At 37.2% G+C, this 22,397-nt stretch overlaps 1 protein-coding gene across 31 annotated transcripts in view; it reads right to left on the bottom strand.

Moving 5' to 3' along the window:
• PLD5 (phospholipase D family member 5) overlaps positions 1-22,397 on the bottom strand; it is a 175,484-nt gene that overhangs the window by 53,930 nt on the left and 99,157 nt on the right. For 23 of the 31 annotated variants that reach the window (XM_080585154.1, XM_080585169.1, XM_080585156.1 and 20 more), the window contains 2 exons: positions 15,624-15,792; positions 8,404-8,518 (listed from right to left, as the gene is read on the bottom strand). In XM_080585154.1, coding sequence (XP_080441280.1) covers positions 8,404-8,518; positions 15,624-15,792 — 284 coding nt within the window. Of the gene's footprint in view, positions 1-1,281; positions 1,309-8,403; positions 8,519-15,623; positions 15,793-20,007; positions 20,030-22,397 lie in introns of those variants that run through there. The other 8 variants (XM_080585165.1, XM_080585161.1, XM_080585164.1 and 5 more) reach the window with 3 other exon arrangements.

Here is a 22,397-nt window from a genome sequence, read left to right as displayed (position 1 = left end):
CATCAAGTTAGATACAATAGTATTAACTATGGTTCTTTTAAACAATGGCTACAGATACCGGAAAGCAAATGATTGGTATTATATAATGCAAAAGTACACACTACCAATGGGAGGATGCTGTCTCTGGGAACACAACCATTCCTCTCAGCAAAGGCGTTCATTTCTAAGGGAAGTCTACAGACACAGGTGCTGTAGACCTTAGAATTAGAATTTGTCACTTGCATGTCTGGCTCTTGGGGGCACAAAGAGTTTTTGGCATAAAAGTGAACCTTTTTCCCACTCTCCCTCTTTCCAAAACAAGCCAGTACAACCCAAGACCCTAGCGGCTTCCAGAATTTAAATTAAAACATTTTGTTTTCTCTCTATTAGTTATGCATGTGACAGCCTCATACTGCTAATTTTCTAATGCTAGAGAATTTTGTAAGGCAGATCATGCCTAAACCTTCTTAAAGTGGGTGGGTTCCAGACTCATAAGAGGAAACTATCTCTTTCACATCACAATCTATTATGGTGCCTATTTTCAGGATATCTGTATGTCCAACAGAAGTTTTATTCCCAGAATAGCCACTGTTTTCTACAGAACTGTAATAAAAACTGGAGTAAAGCACCTTACTTTTTTGAGGTAAAAGACATTTAAACTAAATAGTAGGCAATGTCAATAGAAACTGTGCCATTTACCTCAACACCTCATTCAGAACTGCACAGAAGGACTCATTCTTCAATCAAGTTTCAAAATACTGTCCTACAATCAGAAGCTTAAAATAATTATTTCACAAATAAGGGTGAGACTTTTCCTTCAAAAAATATCAGTGGGCAGCAGAAGGAGCAGAAGCAGAGCAAGGACTGGAAGGCCAGTTTCTTCCATCTCAAATAAATGTTTGACTACTACAGAGTCATGTTTAAATGGAGACAGAAATTAGAAGAATTTCTGCAAACTGTTAGAGCTCAAATAGGAAGGATCCATGGAGCTCCTGTACAGAATACCCTCTACAATTTCCAAACCTTCGTTATCATAAACCCTATTTTAGGGTTAAAGATCTTCCATACTAGCTTACACAATCTTATTTCTGTCACGTGTCTGGTAAGGTAAGTAACTCCTTCAAGCTGAAAATTTGGAAACCTTCAGAAGGAGCAGGATTTTGAACGTATTCCAGAATTCAGGCAGATGTTCTATGTCAAAAACATTCTGTTTGCCTACATGTGACTCTAAGATGTAATAAAAATTTTACCCACCCTCTTTTTTCATTCATGATTTATAAGGTTGGACATGGCTTGGCTTACCTTACACTGCAGGATCTAGCTCCCCAGCTGAAACAAATGAGAAACACGTCTTATGAGTCCTCATGGGATTTAGGCATAAAACCAATGTTGAACATTTCCTTCCTATCAAGACTTCAGTGGACACGTGCACATTTAGCAACATAAACTGAGGCAAAGGAGTTCAGGTACTGAAACAGAAAGGTGTTTACCACCACCACCCCAAAACAAACAAAAAAACAGCTTAACAGGAGTTTCTGCATGTTAGTGTTAGGTAGATACTTGAATACTTGAATTTCCAATGTGAAACTGAACCATCATTGTTTAACACTATGAAACTCAGATCAAATTACTTGTTTCCTTCAGGAGGACTAACCCCTGGTCCTCTCAAAGGATCCTGCTTACTAGTTCCTGAAAAATCAAAGACAAAATGAGTCTATTTTTGGTTCTAAATTTTAAAAGAGCAGAAACTTATCTCCAACACCCTTCCTCGCAGTCTTACAGAACCTGGCCTGGGAAAGACTGATGAAGAAAGCAGTGGAGCTACAACTCCGTTCAGTGCCTTACATATAACCATCAACTGAACTTCAGAGCTCTTAAAAACGCTCTTTACACTCCTATGGAGCATGCATCTGTCAGCTGTTGTTAATTTTATGATACATTGTACAACTGGCCATCAGGGCAAGCAGAAATCTCTTCAAGACCCAAATTCAGGATTCCAGCATCCCACTGTACAAATGGAGTGTATTTTCCTTTTAAGTCTTTGCAATGTTTTTTACGTTTATTCCCAGCATTATTTTCACATGAAGATAGATTAAAGTCTTATTTAAATAGATACGCTTAGGTTATAGTTTCTATAATCATTTGGAAGGATTAAAAACAGTCTTTAAACCAATCTGGACCTTTCCAATGCACCAGAGCTGAATACTCATAAGGCCACTCCACACAGAGGCCTGTCTACTTCTGTCTTAAAATTTCCTATGATTTCTCTTTCATAATCTGATTAAAATCCACTGTCTACTTATTTGGAACACTTTCTCTGATACCGAAACCAAATATTCTGGGCTGAATGTAAGTTAATTTCATCATAGTTTACCATACCATCCACTTTCACAAAACCCCAACCTCCCCTTTTCCCCACCAACCCCAACATTTTTACACTTACAGGAGCACATCAGGATGTGGCAACCTAACTCCTATAGCTTTATCTTTTCAAAAGAAAAAATTTAGTTTCTCCTAAATTAAGTTTCTCCCAATTTAAGGTTGGACTAGATGATCTTAGAGGTCTTTTCCAACCTGAATGACTCTGTGTTTCTATGAAATGGAGGACTCCACATTCCTAAGGCTTGCAGTACACAAAGGCTCTAGGTTAAAAAAAAGTGCTTAACTGACAGCTTGTTTCAAAAGAAGAAACTGGGCTGACGTTATCAAACATTCTCCATCTCTTCTACAACATAATACAATTTTTTCAGTCGTTCTATATAATATGTTAAAATTATGAAGTCTTCTTCCCATTCCCTCACAACTAGGAATAGAGAAAGGGAATGCGATTGTGGCTGAAGGTAGAAAAGAATTCACATCCCACAAGCCTGACAGCTCTCAAACTACTCTGGACCTTAACTATGCCAACAGAAGCAGACAGAATACAGCTTTAAACACATTTCATCTGATATATATCATATTCACTACTGCTGTCCATTGTGAAACAATTTCATTAAAACAGAAGTAAAGGAAAAACAAAACAAAACAAAACAAAACAAACCCCTAAACACTAAAAATCCCTAGAAATTACATGAACTGGCAGAATAAGCCTAGCAAAACCAGGTTCCAGTGGTCCTGCCTCCATGGCCAACCCCAGCCACATGTTTCCTATCTCTGTGTTGTACCCATCATTTATGCCTGTGAGATCATACACTGAGCAATGCAGAAACTGAATGCAAATTAGAATTAAGCCAGCCAACAAAACAAAGCAGTCTGTAGCCAAACCATCCCCCTGAACTGTTTTGCCACATGATCACTGGTGCAAGAAAGAAGGTAGGGACAACATATGGTGAGGATGGCAAAGAGGAGGCTGGGATCATGCAGCTGCCCAGACAGACTGATTTGTCACAGAATGGTATCTGTTAGTGTTTGCAATCCAAAAGTGCACAAATAAAAGCTCAAAAAGCTTACAGAGTTCTACTTTCTACTGATTTCTTTGTCTCCCCACAATAATATAACTTTTCTGTTTTTCTAATTTGGTTGCATCTGGTTAGGAGAGAGAATAATCCTGGGCAAATGTGCACAAACTGCTCAGTGACTCAGAATTGTACATATGATCTAATGATTAGAGCCTGCGTTAGCACAGAGACTTCATATTATTCTTCAGTTTCATCAGTAACATTTAATAGCTGTAAGCTAAATTATCTGATTTTTTAATCACATTTGTGATATGGACAGACTCCTCTCTCCATATCTATTGGAGCCAGCATTCACAAAACAAAACAAATTCCTTGCAAATATTTGAGAAACGACTCATAAAAGGGAAAAAAAGCAAAAAGAAAAGGAATGAAGCAATATAAACTGAAGGAAGGAAATCCATTGGCATGTCTTAAAAAGCATTAACACTGCCAGCTAAAATAATATTGTAATTAGCAAGGGATTTGGATTCTGTACACGTAAGAAATGATACAACAACCTGCTAATTGGAGACAATACCATTCAAATGTTACTGAGGAACAAAGAGTGGTACATAATTATGTGCAAGGAGTGGGAGGGTTACAAGAAATGTTTCAATCTAGTACACTGAAGCACAGCTGAGAAAAGGCTAAAACAATAACCTTGAAAACAAGCATTAATAAGCCACTGTCACAGCACATGAAGGATAAAGAACATGTTTGTTTCCACAGTGAGCCACATTTTGCATACAGGCAGACCTACCTTTCACAAGACAGTCATACACATATATGCATACTATTTGTATACACAGGTGAAAGTGAAATGTTGCTTTAACATTAACTAAAGAGAATCAAGACTTCACCCTAGCACTGCATATTATTAAAGGTACTATAAAAACAGCATCATAGTTTGTAGCCTGTTTAGTAATAATTTTGACAATATTAGCTGGGAGAACATACATGTGGTCATTTTTTTCAGTTTAGACTTTTTTTTTTTAATTACAACTATAAAAAAAACAAATGCTCAAATATGACTTCTGGTGCCTGTGCTGGAATTAATAATTGCTAGTTGTCCCTGAGAGACAGCATCAACCAACCTCTCCTAACAGTGATGTAAAAAGAAATTCATTAATACTGTATTTGCAGAGCACTCAGATACCACAGCAAGCAGCACCATGGAAAAGCCTATGAGGAAATAAATCATTCTATATTCAGTGCAGGATCTGGCAGATGTGCAATAAAGAAAGCCTGGAGACATGCATTAAATACGAAGATAAAAAAAGATTCTGCCCATTACTAACAGAAATAATATCCCCTGAATGAGCATCATCTCCCTCAGGCATTAAATGTTTGATGTATTCTCATTCAATACAATGGAAAAGCCTTCTGATTAACTAATGTGGTAAGATTATAGCAAGCACCAGTTAGGTATTCCATTTAAAAGATAGCATTGGATAATGTAATTAAAATCTATCATAAATATATGTTCTGGGGGCTAGTATTTCCTCATTTCCAAATGCTTATTTTTGCTACGAAATAACACTCCCACACTGCAACAATTATTAGCAAATGTACATTATCCCAGCACCCAGAGGTTCCTATCACCACAGCTCTAGGTGTGTGGGCACAGTAAATCAATCTGTTTCACTCTGATGCTGCCAGACTGCTTCTGTCACCAAACTATCCTGCTTTACAGCTAGCTCAAGTGAGTCAGGAGCACAAAAACGTGACAAATAAAGGCTCAAAGGTAGTGACAAAACCTGCAGGTTCCTGGCTAGCTCAGATTTCTGTACTGACATCGCTCATCGCTCTGTAAATTACTCATTTTATTTTATTCTATGACAGGTCAGTTTTGCTCTCCTGTCCATGTAAGATGTGCTTTATCTTACCCCGTCAGCTCAAATCTGAAGTCGGAGTTCAACTTTCTCCTGTTAGCCAGCAAGGGGGCTGCGGGACAGGAGGGATGTGCGAGGAGGACTAGGATGCGCTCGTGGGTTGGGAAGTTCTACCAAAGCTGCTTTCTGCAGGAGATCAGAAATGGGGAGAAGAGCCACGGGGACTCCACTCATGTCTGTCTAGAAAAGTGAAATACCTGATAGAATAATCTGGCTGGCAGATATAGTCTCAATATCCGTGCTGAGATGCAACAGAGCATGTTCTGACTATTGCATACAACCTGCTTTAGAAGGACGAGGCTAGCCTGTGCTTACCTAGCAAGGGGAAGACGGGCTCATGAATATGTGAAACTCCCAGAGCCCAACGAGTTTTGTATGTGCTTTCTCTCCACACTACTGCCTGTGGCTTGGGCTCCAAGCATATTTGCTGCTTAGGGACAACCAGCTCCATTTGACCATGGAGTAGGGCTTGGACCCTCCTCTGCCCAATTCAGACATGCCACAAGAGGGACTTTGGGTCTAATTCAGCCAAATGTATTCTGGCTATCCATCTTGAGAAGCTTCAAAATTTGGCAGAGCTATTGATGTCCTGCTTTCTTTCTCACTGGAGAAAATAATTAGTTAAAAGGTGCATAACATACTTTCTAAGATAAATCTGACCGGTTGCAGGGGAAAAAATATTTATCTTCATGAATATGTGTGTCCAAAAGATGAGTCACAGTTCCCTTTCAGGAATCAATTCTGACTAATTTCTAAGGATGCAGCTGGCCAGATCCTCACGAGAAAAGAGATTAATAATTTTAGTAGATGAACCCTCCAGCATATCATAGTAGAGTGTAATGACATGTTTGCCATCAGCTAAGATGACGGTAGCAGGTAACTGTCCTTGTTTCTCCAGCAGATGTGAAAAAAGCTAATACAGATATATTTTCCGCCCACTGCGTTATTCTTATTATTGAACTACTGGAAATTGGAGTAGCATAGCTAGCATACCAGTGAACTTCTACTTGACACAAGCAGGACACACCATGTGAGACGAACCATGAGTCATCTGTTCATACAAGGTCTGCTCATTTCAACATAAAATGAAGACAATTAAATCTGATATTCTAATTGAAAGTGGCATGTTAAAACTAAGTTCTCTCTGTTCAGGAATGCAGAACTGAATAAAAATTTAACCAGTTTTAATGGGAATAAAAAAACCAAACCAACCTAAATGCAAGAGAACAGAGCTGGCAATCACTACATCATAATCAGGACATTCTAACAGAAATATCTGAATTTGTAGACATAAACAAACTGAAACATGGAATAAAAAAAATCATTCACAGTGAGAAAAGCAGGAAGTCCTAATATTTATCTTTGGAAAAGGCCAACAGTTGGCCTATAATTACAAAGATCAAAGAGGATGGCAGCAAAACTCACAAGAATTACTACAGAGAAGTGACTTTGATTCTTTGTAGCTCAGAGCACTCAAATATATTGATCCCTTCATTTGAATACTCTAAAATTTCCTGTCTCAGGAATCTGAATAAGACATAAGGGAAACCAAAGGTAATAAAATAGTATAAGCTTATGTTTTATTTACTTGTTCAAAAAGCTCACAGGACTGATTATCTCCCACAAACTGACAGAAGTACTAATGACAAGCACAGTTCCCTTCCCTGGTTAAAATTTTAGCTCATCTCTCTCTTTTTTCTTTTTTTTGGAAAGGGGATAGCTTTTGATACTTTGTATTCTAAATAAATGGCATCTAAATTATCTATTGCCAGGTACATCAATATAAATTTACAGGTTCTACCTCTAATTGTGTGTGACTGGGGGAAACTTGGGACGCTAGAGCCACAGGGAAATGAAACCAGTTTTTCAAAGACGGTTTCATCGGTGTTGCTCTTAAAACATACATTTCTTTTTCAACACATCAGAAAAACATAATTCCTTACTTCACAGATGTCTGTCAAAGCTGATACATACTCACTGGTTATCAAAGGATGAGTATCATTTTTGGTCATGTAACAGAAATAATCAAAGTCCTGGAATAGGCAGTGTCATGAAGTGATATGTCTCCACGGTTATTACATTGAAATAACGTGTCAGTTTTGATCAAAAGGTAATCTCTAATGAACCAGGACTTCGTCTAGTAATTTTCTTTTACTTTCTTGGTCAGGAGATTACAAAGAAGTTAAATTAAGATTAACTTCTGTTGGAAAAGTGTGTTCTTTGTTCTTTACCACACAAAAACATGTTATGTTATGGTGCTGGTACAAGTAGCAACCGCTTAATTTATTTTTTTAGAATTCCCTTTGTGATCCATATATTAGATAAATCTCTGTCAAAAATGATTGTTGTCAAAATACAGAGGTTCTTTCTGCCATTTAAAGATATATCCTATCCCTAAAAATCATACTTTTATCAGATTATATAGAATAATTAATGTGTTATTATTCAGGAGAAATGTGTGTGAGATTGTTAGAACTCTTTAGGTATTCTAATTTCTTTTAGCATTTAAACGCTCTTTGCTGTTTTTCCACACAGTTTTACATAAAGCAAGTTTAGTCATGTAGTGTCAGCATGTAATCCCTCTTTGGTTCGGGATTTTGAACTTCCAAACAATCATTAAGAAAGTAGGCACCTGAGAAATACCTGTAGCACAGAAACCTATGCCAGTTAGCTAAAGCTGACTGACAGTATTTTCCAGTGCTTCAGAATCATCAGTAGCAGAGACATGTTAGTTTACTAAATTATTTTGCTATTGCTTAAAAAGAGGAAACTATCTCGTCCCACAGGATGTAACAGCAATATCTCAGGTTACATTGCCTACTATTAATATGGCTATAATGGCTTTAAAAATCTATCTAAACACCACACCACATTTTTAACCACTTGCAAAGTGCAAGCCTCTACTTCAGCTACAGTGAGAGTTGTAAAAGTTTCAGATTTTTGATAGCAATGCACCAAAGAGAGCTAAAGAATTATTGGACAACACTGCTCAACAACAGTTTGCATTTTATGTATGTCATTTGAGTCTGCATTTAAAGTAAAAGAAACATTACGTAGCAGTCAATAGCATAACAACATAAAGACCTTGGTCTTACCCTTTGTTTTCAAGTCGTTTAATACTTTTGATTCCACGGGCAGGATATCGCTCACTAGTTTTATCTCAATATTTCGGGATGCCAGTTCAAGCAATTTTTCAAAAAGACGCTGACCCTAGGAAAAACAGGAAAGGAAAGCAGAAGTTTTAAGATATAATTTTTTAAGTAGAACATCAAAAAAATTAAAGATGCACATTAAAACATTTTGTATAACAGCTGAGTAAGTATGTTCCAAAATACGGTTAAATCTACCCTAAAGGTTAGAAAATTACTGTTCTGAACGACAAACTTGCTTCCTCCTTTTCCCAGACTGTGCAATACCATCAATGACAGGTGACACACTGAGAATGAAGTGTCCAGTTCTTTATGCTTCATAAATGTATTTCTATTTTAGCTTTCTTATAAATAATTACATTCTGTTAAATTAGGATAAAAAGTGCAAGGAAAAGACTTACAAATTACATATATTTTTGTATTGAGTGGTTTTTTTTGTAAGTGGTTCTAACCATAGTACAAAACATTTTCCTGTGGTCACATGTTCATTTTCAGATGAGCTATACCAGGAAGGAGAACAATAATGTAAATGTATTTCATACACTTCTCCTTTTTACAATGCTTTTACTTTATTATGTCAACCCTATTTCTAACAGAACAAAAAAGGGAATTTCATACTCATTTGTATACACGTTAAAACAGAAATCAAGGTAATTGTTTCATATGAGAAATACAATTTTCAATCAAGTCACATTTTTCCATGTCCAACAAGCAAAGAAAAAGTAGACCTTTGCAGTGTAAATGTTTAATTTTGGATTCAATAACTTAAGTTAAAGGAAAATGCTTGGTTAGAAGCATCTAGCTATATGGTGTGCAGAATAAAAGAATAAAATATCCAATGTACTATTGGATATTGTGCTGTGGTTACTACAGCCACAGATTTAGAACCCGCTTCCTTGTTGCTGTTTGAGCAGGCTACAGCAGGCACCACTTACAATCAGCAGTAGCATACACAAAATCTTTGGGTTTAATCAGCAAAGTGTCTGCCCTAGCTACATAGCTCACAGAGATTCAGTACTGTGCTGGTTGCGAGGAAAAATCTCGTATGTCAAGCTAAAGCAAAAAAGCAAATCATATCAACTTTCAGTTAGGTGGAAGGTAAAGCTTTCCACAGGACCATGTTAGAGAATTCTCCATACAAAATATTACTCTAAAAGTCTTAGAAGGATCTTTCTGTTTGACAAAAACAACCAATGCAAAACAGTTTGGGATGAAGCAATCTGATGTCGTGTGTACTAACAAAACTTCAGACAGAAAACCCTCTTCCCACATCACAACCAGAAGCAGAAAGCCATCCTTTGCCCTGTAATTACCTTCAGACTGACACTTGGAGCCTTGCTGGGATTTCAGCAGTCACAGAACCTAGCTCTTCATCTGTTTATAGTACAGACATATATCCCGATTCACTTCCAAATGTCTGAAAATATGTGGCAAAATAAGAATACCCAGCCTCCTAAAAACTAGGTTTCTCAATATTATAGAGCAGCCAGAGGCTGCAATGGAAACACAAAACTACTGTTTATGTTTTACTTCTGTTACATATGCCTGCTTGCTGGCTGAAACCCACAGCACAGCTCCCTGCTCATCCCAGGGCTTGCAGGAATTTATCAGCCAACAACAGAGATCAGCTCCACTGTGACCCTGGGGGACAGAAGTGCACTGGCTGCCCTGGTCCCCTTAGAAGGTCTTTCCAGCAATTGGTGCAGACTGGTAGTCTAGTCAAATCTGGGACCTGCAATGACTGTACTGGTTTCTACTCAGTTCCCAATCCATGCCTTGACCAGTTTTACCCAATCTTAGTATGTGCTGATGTGACCAACACAGCACCCTGGCTAGACCACGTAGCTGTCTCTTACAGACAGTCTGCCATTTCAATAGGCCATCTTCTGGGTGAACAGATCACTCGGAGTGCAGCCCTGCGTTCCAATCAAGGCATCTTCTCTGAAAATACATCTCTTTTCCATTACAGAACATTCGAAGCTATACATTTATCATGTTCTTTTTCGTCATAATATGCTCATAAATGGTGAAACCTCACATTGATGGAAACATCTAAAGCATCTCTTGTGATGGTTACAGAATCATAAACTGTGGCTGATTAAGACTAGGAGCACACTCACCAGAAACGTGTGCGTTTATACAGGAATACAAAAACCAGCACCCCACCATCCAGTGTCAGAACTGGAAATAATTTCTGCTGTCTCCTCTCAGTGCATCATCCCTCAGCAGGGATCGAAACTCTCACCACGGCTTAGTCTAGGCACTCTGTACAACTATGACAAATACACTTGTCTTTAAAATCTGCATGTACTACAGTAAAGTAGGATACTAGAGATTCTTTCTTCATTGTCGAAGTACCTGGCCTTCTTTTCCCATTAATATTAATTTGAAACTCAGTTTCTACACTTTCTGACATGTTTACTTGCAGTTTTACCATTTTGTTCTATGAAAAGAGAAAAAGACAGGACAGAAGGTCTGAAGAGTTTTGTCACTACTGTCAGCACATTTGAAATGCTTCTGTTGAATATAAACCTTCATGCTGTCATTCAGACCACATTTCCTTTGTGAGACAATATCAGGCTGCTGTGCGACTACGTGACAGCGATCAGAATAATTTCTATGGAGTTAGTTTGTGAGGGCTGAGAAGTAGTAACAAGCCAAGTGCTATGAAAATGCAGCATGCTACTTTATACCTTATTTGCATTTTAGCAGAATATACCATTAGGAAAAATGCCTATCCTGATGAAATATTCTCTTACACTTTCCACAGTGCTGTGTTAGCAAACCTACTGAAAACGACAAAATAGGCTGTAAAATGTATACATCAAATGAACAGACAGACACTCTCATGGCAGCTTTAAACTACGATCCATCTGAAACATCAGTCCCAACTGTACACCATAGCAAGCTGGTGAATTTAAAACAGACAAAAAAAAGTTACTACTACCAAAAAGCTCTGAAATTCCCCCCAAAGGAATTTCTTAACCCTTACTAGGCAAACTGATTCTATCCTGGCTGACTTCCCTTGCTTACTGTCATCTTTGTTAGTATGCATTCCTCATTAAAAATAAAACAGGGGATATATAAACATGAAAATGCTATGTTTATTAAGTTTTCTAAAATTGAATTATTGTGCTCTTTGTGAGACAATGCTTAGCTTTTATTGTGACAGAATAAAACTGGTTACTTCTAGATTTTTCTTCTGAATTTATTCTATATAATTCTACTAATATTTTAAAATATTATCCTACGATCAACCCTTTGGGTATATCTAAAAAACATCACTAACAATCACAGCTTGCCAGCAGAAACCAACAGAAGAAATAAATGAAGCAATCCTAAATTCAACTTTTGCTATGTAATGCTGAATAGAGAAACTCAAAAGCTCTCCTCATGTTCTTCTAGCAAAACAGGTAAGGAAAAGGGAGGAAATGTCGATTATTGGAATTTCAGAGTTAAAAAAAAATGCTTTCACTATAAAAACTCTCACTTTTTAAAATTTCTTTTCTATGTCTCATTCTGTAGCAGCTGCATCAGGGAAATGCCACTACCTGAAGGGGAGAGATGGCTTTGTAAAGATGAGTTTACAGAAAATAAAATACACTGCAATCTCCATATCTGGCTATAGCCCATTTCTGCTGGTAGCCACTAGGTTTTTTTAATAGTTGTCAAGGACAGATACTTAAGCTTTGGCAGTGGCATTTGTTCTACCAAGCAAATCACGTAAGACCCTTGGGTGATGGCTGTCTGCAAGTGACACACAGCTCACCCTGAGATTCACTGCAAAGCCGGACAGCTGGCTTACACGACATGTTTAGGTGGAGTGGAAGCCTTCTCCCATCAAGCCATTTGGGAGTGCACAATAGGTAGGTACCTAGAGATAAGTCAGAATCACCTGGTGTCTGTGTGATGAGTGTAAAAGTCAGACACAGGCCTATCCTCTGATCATCTTATGGTTCTGCAAATATCCATCCAGGGAGAACTGGCTACTCACGGCAATACCAATAAAACATGATAGCATTGACTCTTACTTGTTAAACTTAAAATGAAATTTGCAAGAGAAGACCTGCTGAAACTATATAAGGTCACTCTGAATTAATGTTTCTAAACATGAGATGACTCAGAGGAAATGAATTGTGAAAATCGTGAAATTGGAATGATTTTATGTTCACCTCTCCCTTCACTGCAACTGAACTATAAGCTATCTTCCAAAATTGTTTCCACTGTCCTCTGATATCTCTGAACATCAGACTGCCACAGGAGGATTCACATGTTCACATTCTCCAAAAATCTCAAAGCCTTCTGTGTAACTACCCTGCTATCTTGAAAATGCACAGATGAGAACACAAAGATGCCAAAGCACATTTTTCCTCTGAATGAGAAAAGCAGGTATAGAAAGCTTACTCATTATTTTGCCAAACAAGTATTTGTTTACTTGACCTGCTAAGCTGTGGAAGCACACAAAACATTGTAGCATCATGTATTTTCATTTGAAGACTCCAATTCAGCAAGACTTATAAACTCAGATGCATGAGCAGAGCAGCTGCAACCTGGACAGCTCAGTCAGCAATAACTGTTTCTTTAGATTTAGAACCACAAAACATGGCGAGGCAACTGGTAGGGACACAAGGTAACATAACCACAAACAAAAATAAAGAAAAATACAGCACAAAATTCTGCAATTTTATATATACAAAAGCATACATGCTTATCTATAGTCCATATATATATTGGATGTGCATATATATATATATGCATTCATGGCTGTATACAAAACCGCAGAAACTTCCTGCTGTGTTTTTCTTCAGTATGTATATTGGACACAGATTTATGTGTGTATATAAATACACAAACACACATGTAGAGAACATAGCTAAACCCTATAATAAATTGAGAAAAAGCAATCTAGCCTACTCATCTCTTCTTTAAAAATCCACATCTGTTAAAGTGCTCTCATAAAGAAATTTGCTTTATAATATGTTGTAATATTCACAAAATGAAAATTGTTAGTTATACAGCAGAATGTGGGTCCATATGGAAAACGGTTATGTCCTTAGTCCCTGATAAAACAAGCATCATCCAGGGAACAACTAGAACTTACTCACTAAGCACCTCAGAAGCTAGAAGTTTTGCATCTCCCTCCACGTAACACTTCTCCTGTGTGACGGCAAATTACTCCTGAACTCAGATTTGTAAAGACTCAAGGATGTTTGACTTACACTTCTGAAAATTACCGGATAACTGAAGATCCTCTCAAATTTCTCTTTCATTTTATTAGTGGAGAATGCAAATGCAACAATACAAATTTTCTTCCCTCTTTCGCCCACTAAGCTTGGTATACCTTCTCCAGGGCAGTGATTTGCTAAAAAACTCTGCTTCTTTGTCAATTTCTTTAGCAATTAGTCTGGTCAATAACAGCACAGTGTTTTAGGATGAATAGACAAACTTGACAGAAAGATCTATCAGCTGTTCAGCCCACATGCTGTACAAATGAGGAAATGACTGGAATATTAATCACTTTTTAAACAGAAGTAATTACTTGCTTTTGTAAGACCTATGTATTCCAAATAGATAACTAAATAGAATATTATAAAAAATGTCTAATTTTTTATGATCTGAACAGTGTATTTGGGGATGAAGGAGCAAATCCACTTACATGTATCTTCTTTCTTTCCCTGCTCTGACATTCAGCAATATCTTATAGCTTTTACTTTGCATGAAAATGTGGAACAGTGAATGGATTTGATGCTTAACTGCTGAAATCCCAATTTCCAGTTTGCTATTTTTACTCTCTGTTTGGGATTTGTTAGGCTCTGCTGGTTTTGAAGCAAATGACATGTTGAATATTTTCAGACAAAAAATTTTTTAAAGATTCATGCACATACCAATTCATGCACATCCTGAAAACATCTAAAGCACTATGTCTTTGAATTCATCTGCTTGAATGACAGTACATGGGTTTGAAGTTTCTTACGCAGTAAATTTAAATAAAGCTTAGCTGCATAATTACATTGTGAAAAATCTCAATATTTTGATACTCAATAATTTTATTCACTAACTATATTCCAATATTTATAAGCATTGTAAAAGGAAGGGTTTGGGCTACATTTTCCATTTGACTGCTCACCTCAAGTTTTCACTCATTTGAATGGACATGCAGTAGATTTATTCTGAAGACAAGTGAATGTATGCCCTTCAATTAGGCTATAGCCTCTCTAAAAAGAAGTAGCGTCTAATTCACAATTTGAAAACAGGCTATTTGAAATACTATCTTTGGTTGCTCAGAATACCAGTCATTGTCATCAGCTAGCAAAAGGCATTTTTACTGCATAGCATCGACAGAACTAGAGAGGAAAGTGAAAAGTTTGTGACATAGTATAGTATTGTAGATTCCTTACAGTTACCCTGCTGTCATTTTAACCCAATTCCATGTCAACTGAGTGGTTTTTTTTTTCCATCAAAGAATCCATTTGGTTGAAAGAGATATTCTCAGTCTCTCAGTTCTTCGATATCTTAGTTTGACAGGGTGATATTAAGTGGAAACCTGCCCTTACCACCTTTCTAAGAGGATTGCTATCAAGAATAATGTGTTTGTTGGCATAGTATCATTGTAATGACTGTCTCATTTGCTATGTATGATTTATAATTTTTCCTATTGCACATAATTGCAGAAATTCTGAACCCCCACCAAGATCCATTTTGAAAAGATATGAAGAATCATGTGATACATTTTGTACCAGATGAGTTGTAAGTGTAATTCTACTTATCTATTTGGCTGCAGAATTAATCCACATATTCGATCTTTTACCTGATCAGTTTCATCAAATAGAAAATAAGTATATGGATTTATGGATATTCCCAAATTATGGATGTGTTAATACAGGTGTAAATTTGCAGGTTTCTAAAGATTACACAATTACATCCTTTCCTAAGATGGAAGCAATATGAATATGTGATGGATATGTTTGCTAGTCCAGTGTGCCACCACTCTCAGAAAACTAATGTATTGTCAGGAAAATCCTCATAAGAAAATATTTTTTAATCATTTTTTAAACTACCAAACAAACAGGTCTGCTATAGGGAAGGGCTGCAGCTCTAAAAAAGTAATAGTGAAACAAGAAAAACAGATTGTTAAAGTCCCACCCTTTTGTTAGTCTAGAACATACCTGGCATGCTGATGGATGACTGTGATTGAGGTCCCACTGGGAAGATACTATGTCAACAGACTTTTCAGCCATATTTAGCAAATTCATCCAGCCTTGGAAAAGAGACAAATGAGATGGTGCACTGTCTGAATAGTTGATCCCTTCAGGAATATTTTCCACAAGAGCAACCCTGAGAATAGATAAGGAAAAAATAAGCACTTAACATAAGCACTTTTCTTTATGAAAAAGTCCCAAATCGTAAAAAAAATGTCAGGTTTGGGCCTGTGGTTCAACATCTGCTCCCAGAGGCTCTCAGCAGTTGGACACCTCACAACTCACTCTGAAGTTGCCAACTGCCATGCTCTGCACTTCCCAAAACAGTAAAATGCAGAGATGATGTACTGTTAATGTAGCAAAGCAAACTAAGCTTTTGAAGCTCTGCAACATTAAACATAGAAAAGTGGAGTCAGTCTTTAAGGTGAGGATGGAAAGCATGAAATCTCTTCATTCTTTGTGACTCTCATCCTTGCATTTAATTTCTTTAAGATGCACACTCCCAGGCATTCTGTAAAGGTCTGCCTTTACAGCTGGCATTTTATTACATTGCAGTCTCTGCATATGAATTCTCCCTTTCCAACTGCTTTAAGCTACCTAGTTGTTCTGCTTTGTTTACTTGCATATGGCTCTGACTAGGATCATGTAGTTAAGAAAAGGAGGAGGATTATGCGCTTTTTTTTTATTATTATTATTATTATTATTATTTAATTTCCTGTTCTTTTTGGAAGGCTCCCTGATCTTACTGTCAATATTGTTCAAAATGTTTGCAAATTCATATATATATTCACATATTCACATGGATCCAAGAAGCTAAACAAACATTGTAGAGATGACTCCTTTTCACTGCATCCAACTAAATCAAGTACTTCCAAACTGTTCTGAACTTATTATCACTGTTAATTATCAACCTTAGCAATATAAATATGGTTTTCAAAGGGTTTTTTTGTTTGTTTTTTTAAAGTAAATCATTAATACAAACATCTAGTATAAATTAGAATTGGGAACTGGGCACTTTCTGACTGTTAAAAAAACAAAACAAAACAGTTCAGTATCTTCCTACAGGGTTGTATGGAAAATTTTACAACTATTTCAGAAAATCTAGTATGTTTGTGAAGTTAATACATTAAAAGATTAAAGTTTAGTAGTCTTTAACACTGGGGAAAAAAGTATTTTGATAAAGTAAATTTGTGGTATATTTTTATTTTCCTGGCTTGGCAAAAAAAAATAAAAAACAGAACAGGCACAGCTCCTCTTTCATTAAAACTTCAAATATTCCCTAAAATCAAACAACATACATATTGCTAAACTACAGTTACTGACAAGGCTCTCCACAACACAATTTAAAAACACTATTCTACTGATTAACATTAAACTTAACATCATTATAGTAACACCTGTAGCACTAGCAAATTAACTGTAAGAGATTAAAAATACAACTTGTTTTTTAATGTCTTCTAGTATGTTTTATTCTAAAGCATTTTAACTACGTTAACTCTTGTTTATAAACTTTTCAAAATAACTAGTGCTCTAAAATTAAACTGCCCTTATTCATCTATTGGCATTGCCATATTTTCAGAAAGAAAATTTTAGTCTAACACCCAAGGTTTATAGATTTGTTTCTGCTGCACTTAATACTCTTTTGGAACTTAATAAAGATTTAGTTAGAACCCTTGAAATCCTAGTTACTTTCTTTTTAAACAGTTAACATTGCTAAGAGTCCCAATACAATTAATAGCTTCCATGGTCCCAGAGCTGTTGTATACAAGGACGGGCACCTACTCTCCAAAGAGGGAGAAATCAAGGCACAAAAGGAAAAGTAATCTCTACTAGGACATTAAAAAAAAAGACAGTGGCAAAGATGAGAAATGAATTCATGTCTTTCTGGGCCTCTTCCATTGCCCACGCAATCACATGTGGATACAAGAGAGTTGCTTTAAATCTTCTCCAAAGACATTTATTTGCTCAGGATATTGTCCACTCAAGTTTTGACCTGGCCAAGACCACGGAGCTTAATATTATTTTTGAGATTAGGGCCCTGATCCAGCCAAACACATATATGCTTATTTCTGAGGCATTGACTTCATGTTATTGAGTGGTCAACTGTCTCCAAGCGAAGATCAGTAATGAGTGGTGTTCCCCAGGGGTCAATATTGGGACTGGCACTATTTAACACCTTTCTCAATGACATGGACAGTGGGATCAAGTGCATCCTCAGCGAGTTTGCCAATGACACCACTGTGTGTTTCAGTTGACATGCAGGAGGGAAGGGATGCCATTCAGAGGGACCTGGGAAGGTTTGAGAGGTGGGCCAGTGCAAACCTCATGAGGTTCAGCAAGGCCAAGTGTAAGGTCCTGCACCTGGGCCAGGGCAATCCCAAGCAGAAATACAGGTTGGGTGGAGAAGGTCAAGGTGCCTCTTGGTAAGGAAGCTTGCCCTTGCTGTTGGGCTGAACTTGCTCTTCACCAAGAGACCAGCTTCCGGCTTTTCAATCTGCCATTCAACACACTAGGACTAACTAAGAGATTTTGATTATGCAGCTTCTGTCATTTTATAATTTGGGTCTGATTATATAATAGAAGCCAAATGCCTTCCAGTTATTGAAACCGTTTTTCAGAATGGATAGTGTCCGTTAATATATATTTCCCAGTGTTTTGTTTAAGCAAAAGACTTAAACTGTTTTTTGTTCTTTAGCAGACAAAAGACCTAGCTACGGCACTAGTTAAAATACTGTCTTTGGAATTCAGACACTTCCTTTCAGTAGCGAACTGATTTTGACAATAAATAAATAAATAAATATAAAAAAACCACCCTCCCAACAATACATTCCCTTTCCCTCTCAAAAACTCATCACCAAGCTCAGAAGTTGAAAGAAAACACAAAACCAACTACCTAAGTTTCTAAGATTTTGCCTTCATAATCCTCCCTCCTCCTTAGGCACAACAGCAAAGTTCTAGCGCTTAGTCAAGAAGAGCTTTGTTAAACTTTCCTCATAAAAGTTTTGAGTTCACAAGCCCCAGTTTCATCAATGAAAGCTGTTTTGTTCCAATATGACCCACAAAGCTCTTTTCTGAACATGTAACAGAAACTTCCAGGAGAGAAGGTCATTTCCAGACTTCATGGAAGATCAGACAAGGTGACATAATTTATTCTGCTAAAGTGACCTATTAAAGCAAAACAGGATATAGCACGATGGTTAAAGTAGACTTTACCTATGCTCAAAATCATTAGCACATAATCTTATACCTGTTGGGTGAAATATCTTTCCCCTCCTGGTGCTTTATCCTGGTGCTTTCCCCCCTTCCTGGTGCTTTATCTATTTCATCTGATTAATGCCAACACAGGCTTCAGTTATATAGCTGAATATTCTCAAACATACCTCACACAGACTGAGAAACCTTAAAGTAATGTTATATGATTCTGTGAAGTCATAGAGGGAGACAAATATCAGAGCTGAGATTCAGGAACAGAAATGTGGTAAGTGGTAAATGATATCTAATGCCTACCAAAGAATAGATCTTGACCTATATAGCAAGACGCTTCTAAGCCCAACTACAACTTGCATTTAGAAATCTCGGTTGACTTCTGTCCCAAGCTAAGGATTCTCCTTCGTCTTTGACAGTTCTTTGGTCAGAAAGCAATAAGGTTCATTTCTGATCTTACATCAATTTTCTTCCTCTGAAGGAAACAGAGATGGTCTTAGATTAGGATCTTGGTTAATTAGAGTAGAAAGAGGACTAGGACAGTGAAAATAGGCAGAGGCAATATGTCTGTCCCTTCAATAAACTTAGGTTATTGGCAAACATTTATAGCTCTGTCTGTTGAGAAGTTTAGCCGTTACAATTACGCAAGTATAAAAGGCAAGTATTTTTGAAAATTCAAACTTCATACCATATTAAAAGATTAAGCTGCTGAGTGTTATTCACTCCAGTTAGTATCAATCCAGAGTCTTACACTAGAGAGCATCCAGGTCTTAGGCACTTGTGTGTCCACGACATCTGAATTTACTCACCATTAAAGGGAAGAAACGTAAGATCACATGGGAACCATTAGTATGAGATAATAAAGAAATGAAAGATAAACAGACAATACTTTTCAACACTTTTGCCCTAAGGCTGCTGTGATTCAAACAGGAGGGGAGAGAAGAAAAAAAAAAAAAAGGAAAAAGAGGTGTATCAGCTGTGTCCCTAAATCAGGGTTCTATTTAAACATGACCTTTTTGTGACCTCTTTCTCTTTCTTAATACAGAAGCCCTGGAACCACCAACCCCTGACTGAAGGACCACAGCTCCTCAGAAAGTTCCAGCTCTTCCTTTATATTCCATATTCTTAATACCTACTCAAAACCTACCATCTTTCTGACATTTGTCCTTTCAATTTTTACCATGTCACCTTCAAGCCTTCCACTTCTTCCTACATCGTATCAATCCTACAAACCTTCTTCCTCAGGTCTATTCATTAGCTGTCATGTTGGCCAAAGATCATCTTCTCTTTAGCTCAACAGAACCACAGCTGCAGTTCTTGTTTCTGAAAGGGATTAAGAAATATTCTTCTAGACAAGGTACAAATACTATTTCAAAAACATGCAGAACAAACTCTTTCCCATATTCAGAGAAAAAAGTGTCCAAAAAAAAATTAAAAGAGGTATTGACAGTTTATCAATACATTCGAATATTCTATCACATTCAGTGGTAAGGATTTGGAAGGTCAAGCCCTGCATTTCTACTTGAGACCAAACTCCAGAGCATAAAGTTATGTAGTGTATTTGGATAATTACATGGTATATCCGGTAAAGAAAAAATAAACTGTGTATTATAGGTACTTACTTCGCAATTAGTTCTTTACTCTAATTCTTTTAGTATAAGTTACAAAATGTATCATGATTACATTGCTGATTTCGATTTTAAATAAAATATTTTCCCTTTAAATTAATGACATAACACAATGATTAAAAGTGAAATGGAGAGCAGGTAAGATTGAATTAAAAATGGATTGTGAACTCTAAGTACTCAAAAGCACCTAGATTATTAGAATCTAACTGAGAATATCATGAGCTCTAACACTGAGAATCTCAATGGGCTGTGCATACATATATATGTGTGTTTGTACGTGTGCATGTGCCTGAATATATGCACACTTCAAAAGCTCTCGAAAAACATTTGCTTGTCTGCTTTTTCAACTTTATTCACGAAGACTTTGATCTCCAGAGAAAAAATCCGGGGATGCTGAGTGCTTTACTTAAGATGATGCTTCGAATTTGATCTGCAGTGAACACAGATATGTTCAGATTTCTTGTGTTAAAGATATTTTTCTGCAAACGTGCAGCATAGGACTCCAGGTCCTTTATCTGAACATTTCTGAGTATTCAATAGAGCAGCCTAATGTGACGCTTAAATTGAAAAGCTGCTGTCACTGCCTCCCTAATGAATATGTGTTTTACACAGGATCCTGTGAAATCAGTGATAACACTGCAATGAGCATATTTACAGTTATTATATTAAGAAATCAAACTCTGCTAGAATTCTAGGGATATACAGCACCAGCCTTTGATCTGAAGGAAGATTCTTCACCTCTTGATTGTCTTTATATTCTGAATCTGGCTGGACATCCCTCTGGAAGATAATGGTAACCATATAAGAAATGAGGATAAAAAGGTGAAAAACTTGCACAGTGTGTGCAACTAGATGTTCTAAATCAGATTTCCTAACTTTCCCTTCCCTGCTCATGTGAATTGCAACCTAGTGGGATATAAGGACCGTTGCTTAACAGCATATAATGAAACACAGCCATAGCTACAGCGTGCAGCAAAGCATATTCCTTCCAGCTGCTTCAAGCCAAGGAGACATATACCAGTTCTGGGCTTCTGTTCTTCATCACAAGTGGTCAGTGACTCCTCAGTCATACCTGGGCCAGTGCAGATGCCACCAGGACATCCTGGCACAAGACAAGGCCGCAGAATTTTATGTCAAAAATGCAAGGCAGGCAGATAGTTTGCTAAGTAAACGTGTACCTAGAGATGGTTAAGCTGTCCTGCACCTACTGCAAAAGGCTTGTCCAACCTGCGGCCTAAATTCTGTGAATATGGTTTGTGACCGGGCTCAGAACACAAAGGGGTTGCCTGATCCTGTTTAACATGCAGCTGCAGGATGTGGCAGTGGCACAAGAGTTGTAATGAACAGCCCTGCCTACTTTAAGTGTTCACTGAACACCAGTCTTAGGCACTTCAGCTAATGCCTAAAATTAGCAGCTGCCTTTTAGCTTTCCCCTTCTAAGGCTGTCCCTCTTTGCAATTAGTCTCCTTCCATTTTTTCTTATCAGTCTGCAGAAGCAATTAAAGCAGGCTAACTATATATACACTCATATTTTAACTCCTCACTACTTAGGCCTTTTTATGCTTTCTGTAATCGACTTGGAGATCACTTTGTTATTGCTGTTCCCACATAACTGCTTTTGTGCCCACTCATCACGATGTCTATAATGCCAAATATAGCATATAGACATGCACAATGCATCAGTCACTTTAAGTGCCAGATTCGTAGTTGGTACAATATAAAAAATAAAAATTTCAGTCAGTAGTTACCACTGTGGAACAACATTGGTTTCCACCAATTGAAGATTCAGCTTAATTCTCTTGGACTACAGAAAAAGTAACAAATAAGCACTCCAGGAATACCTCTTCTCTTTGGACTGCCCTACGGATCATTATGCAAGAAAAAAATGAGATTGCCTCTCTCCCGTAAC

The sequence above is a fragment of the Anser brachyrhynchus genome, assembly GCF_964034855.1.
Source record: "Anser brachyrhynchus genome assembly, chromosome: 3".
NCBI lineage: Eukaryota > Metazoa > Chordata > Aves > Anseriformes > Anatidae > Anser > Anser brachyrhynchus.
This window is presented reverse-complemented; position numbering and strand designations above follow the sequence as displayed.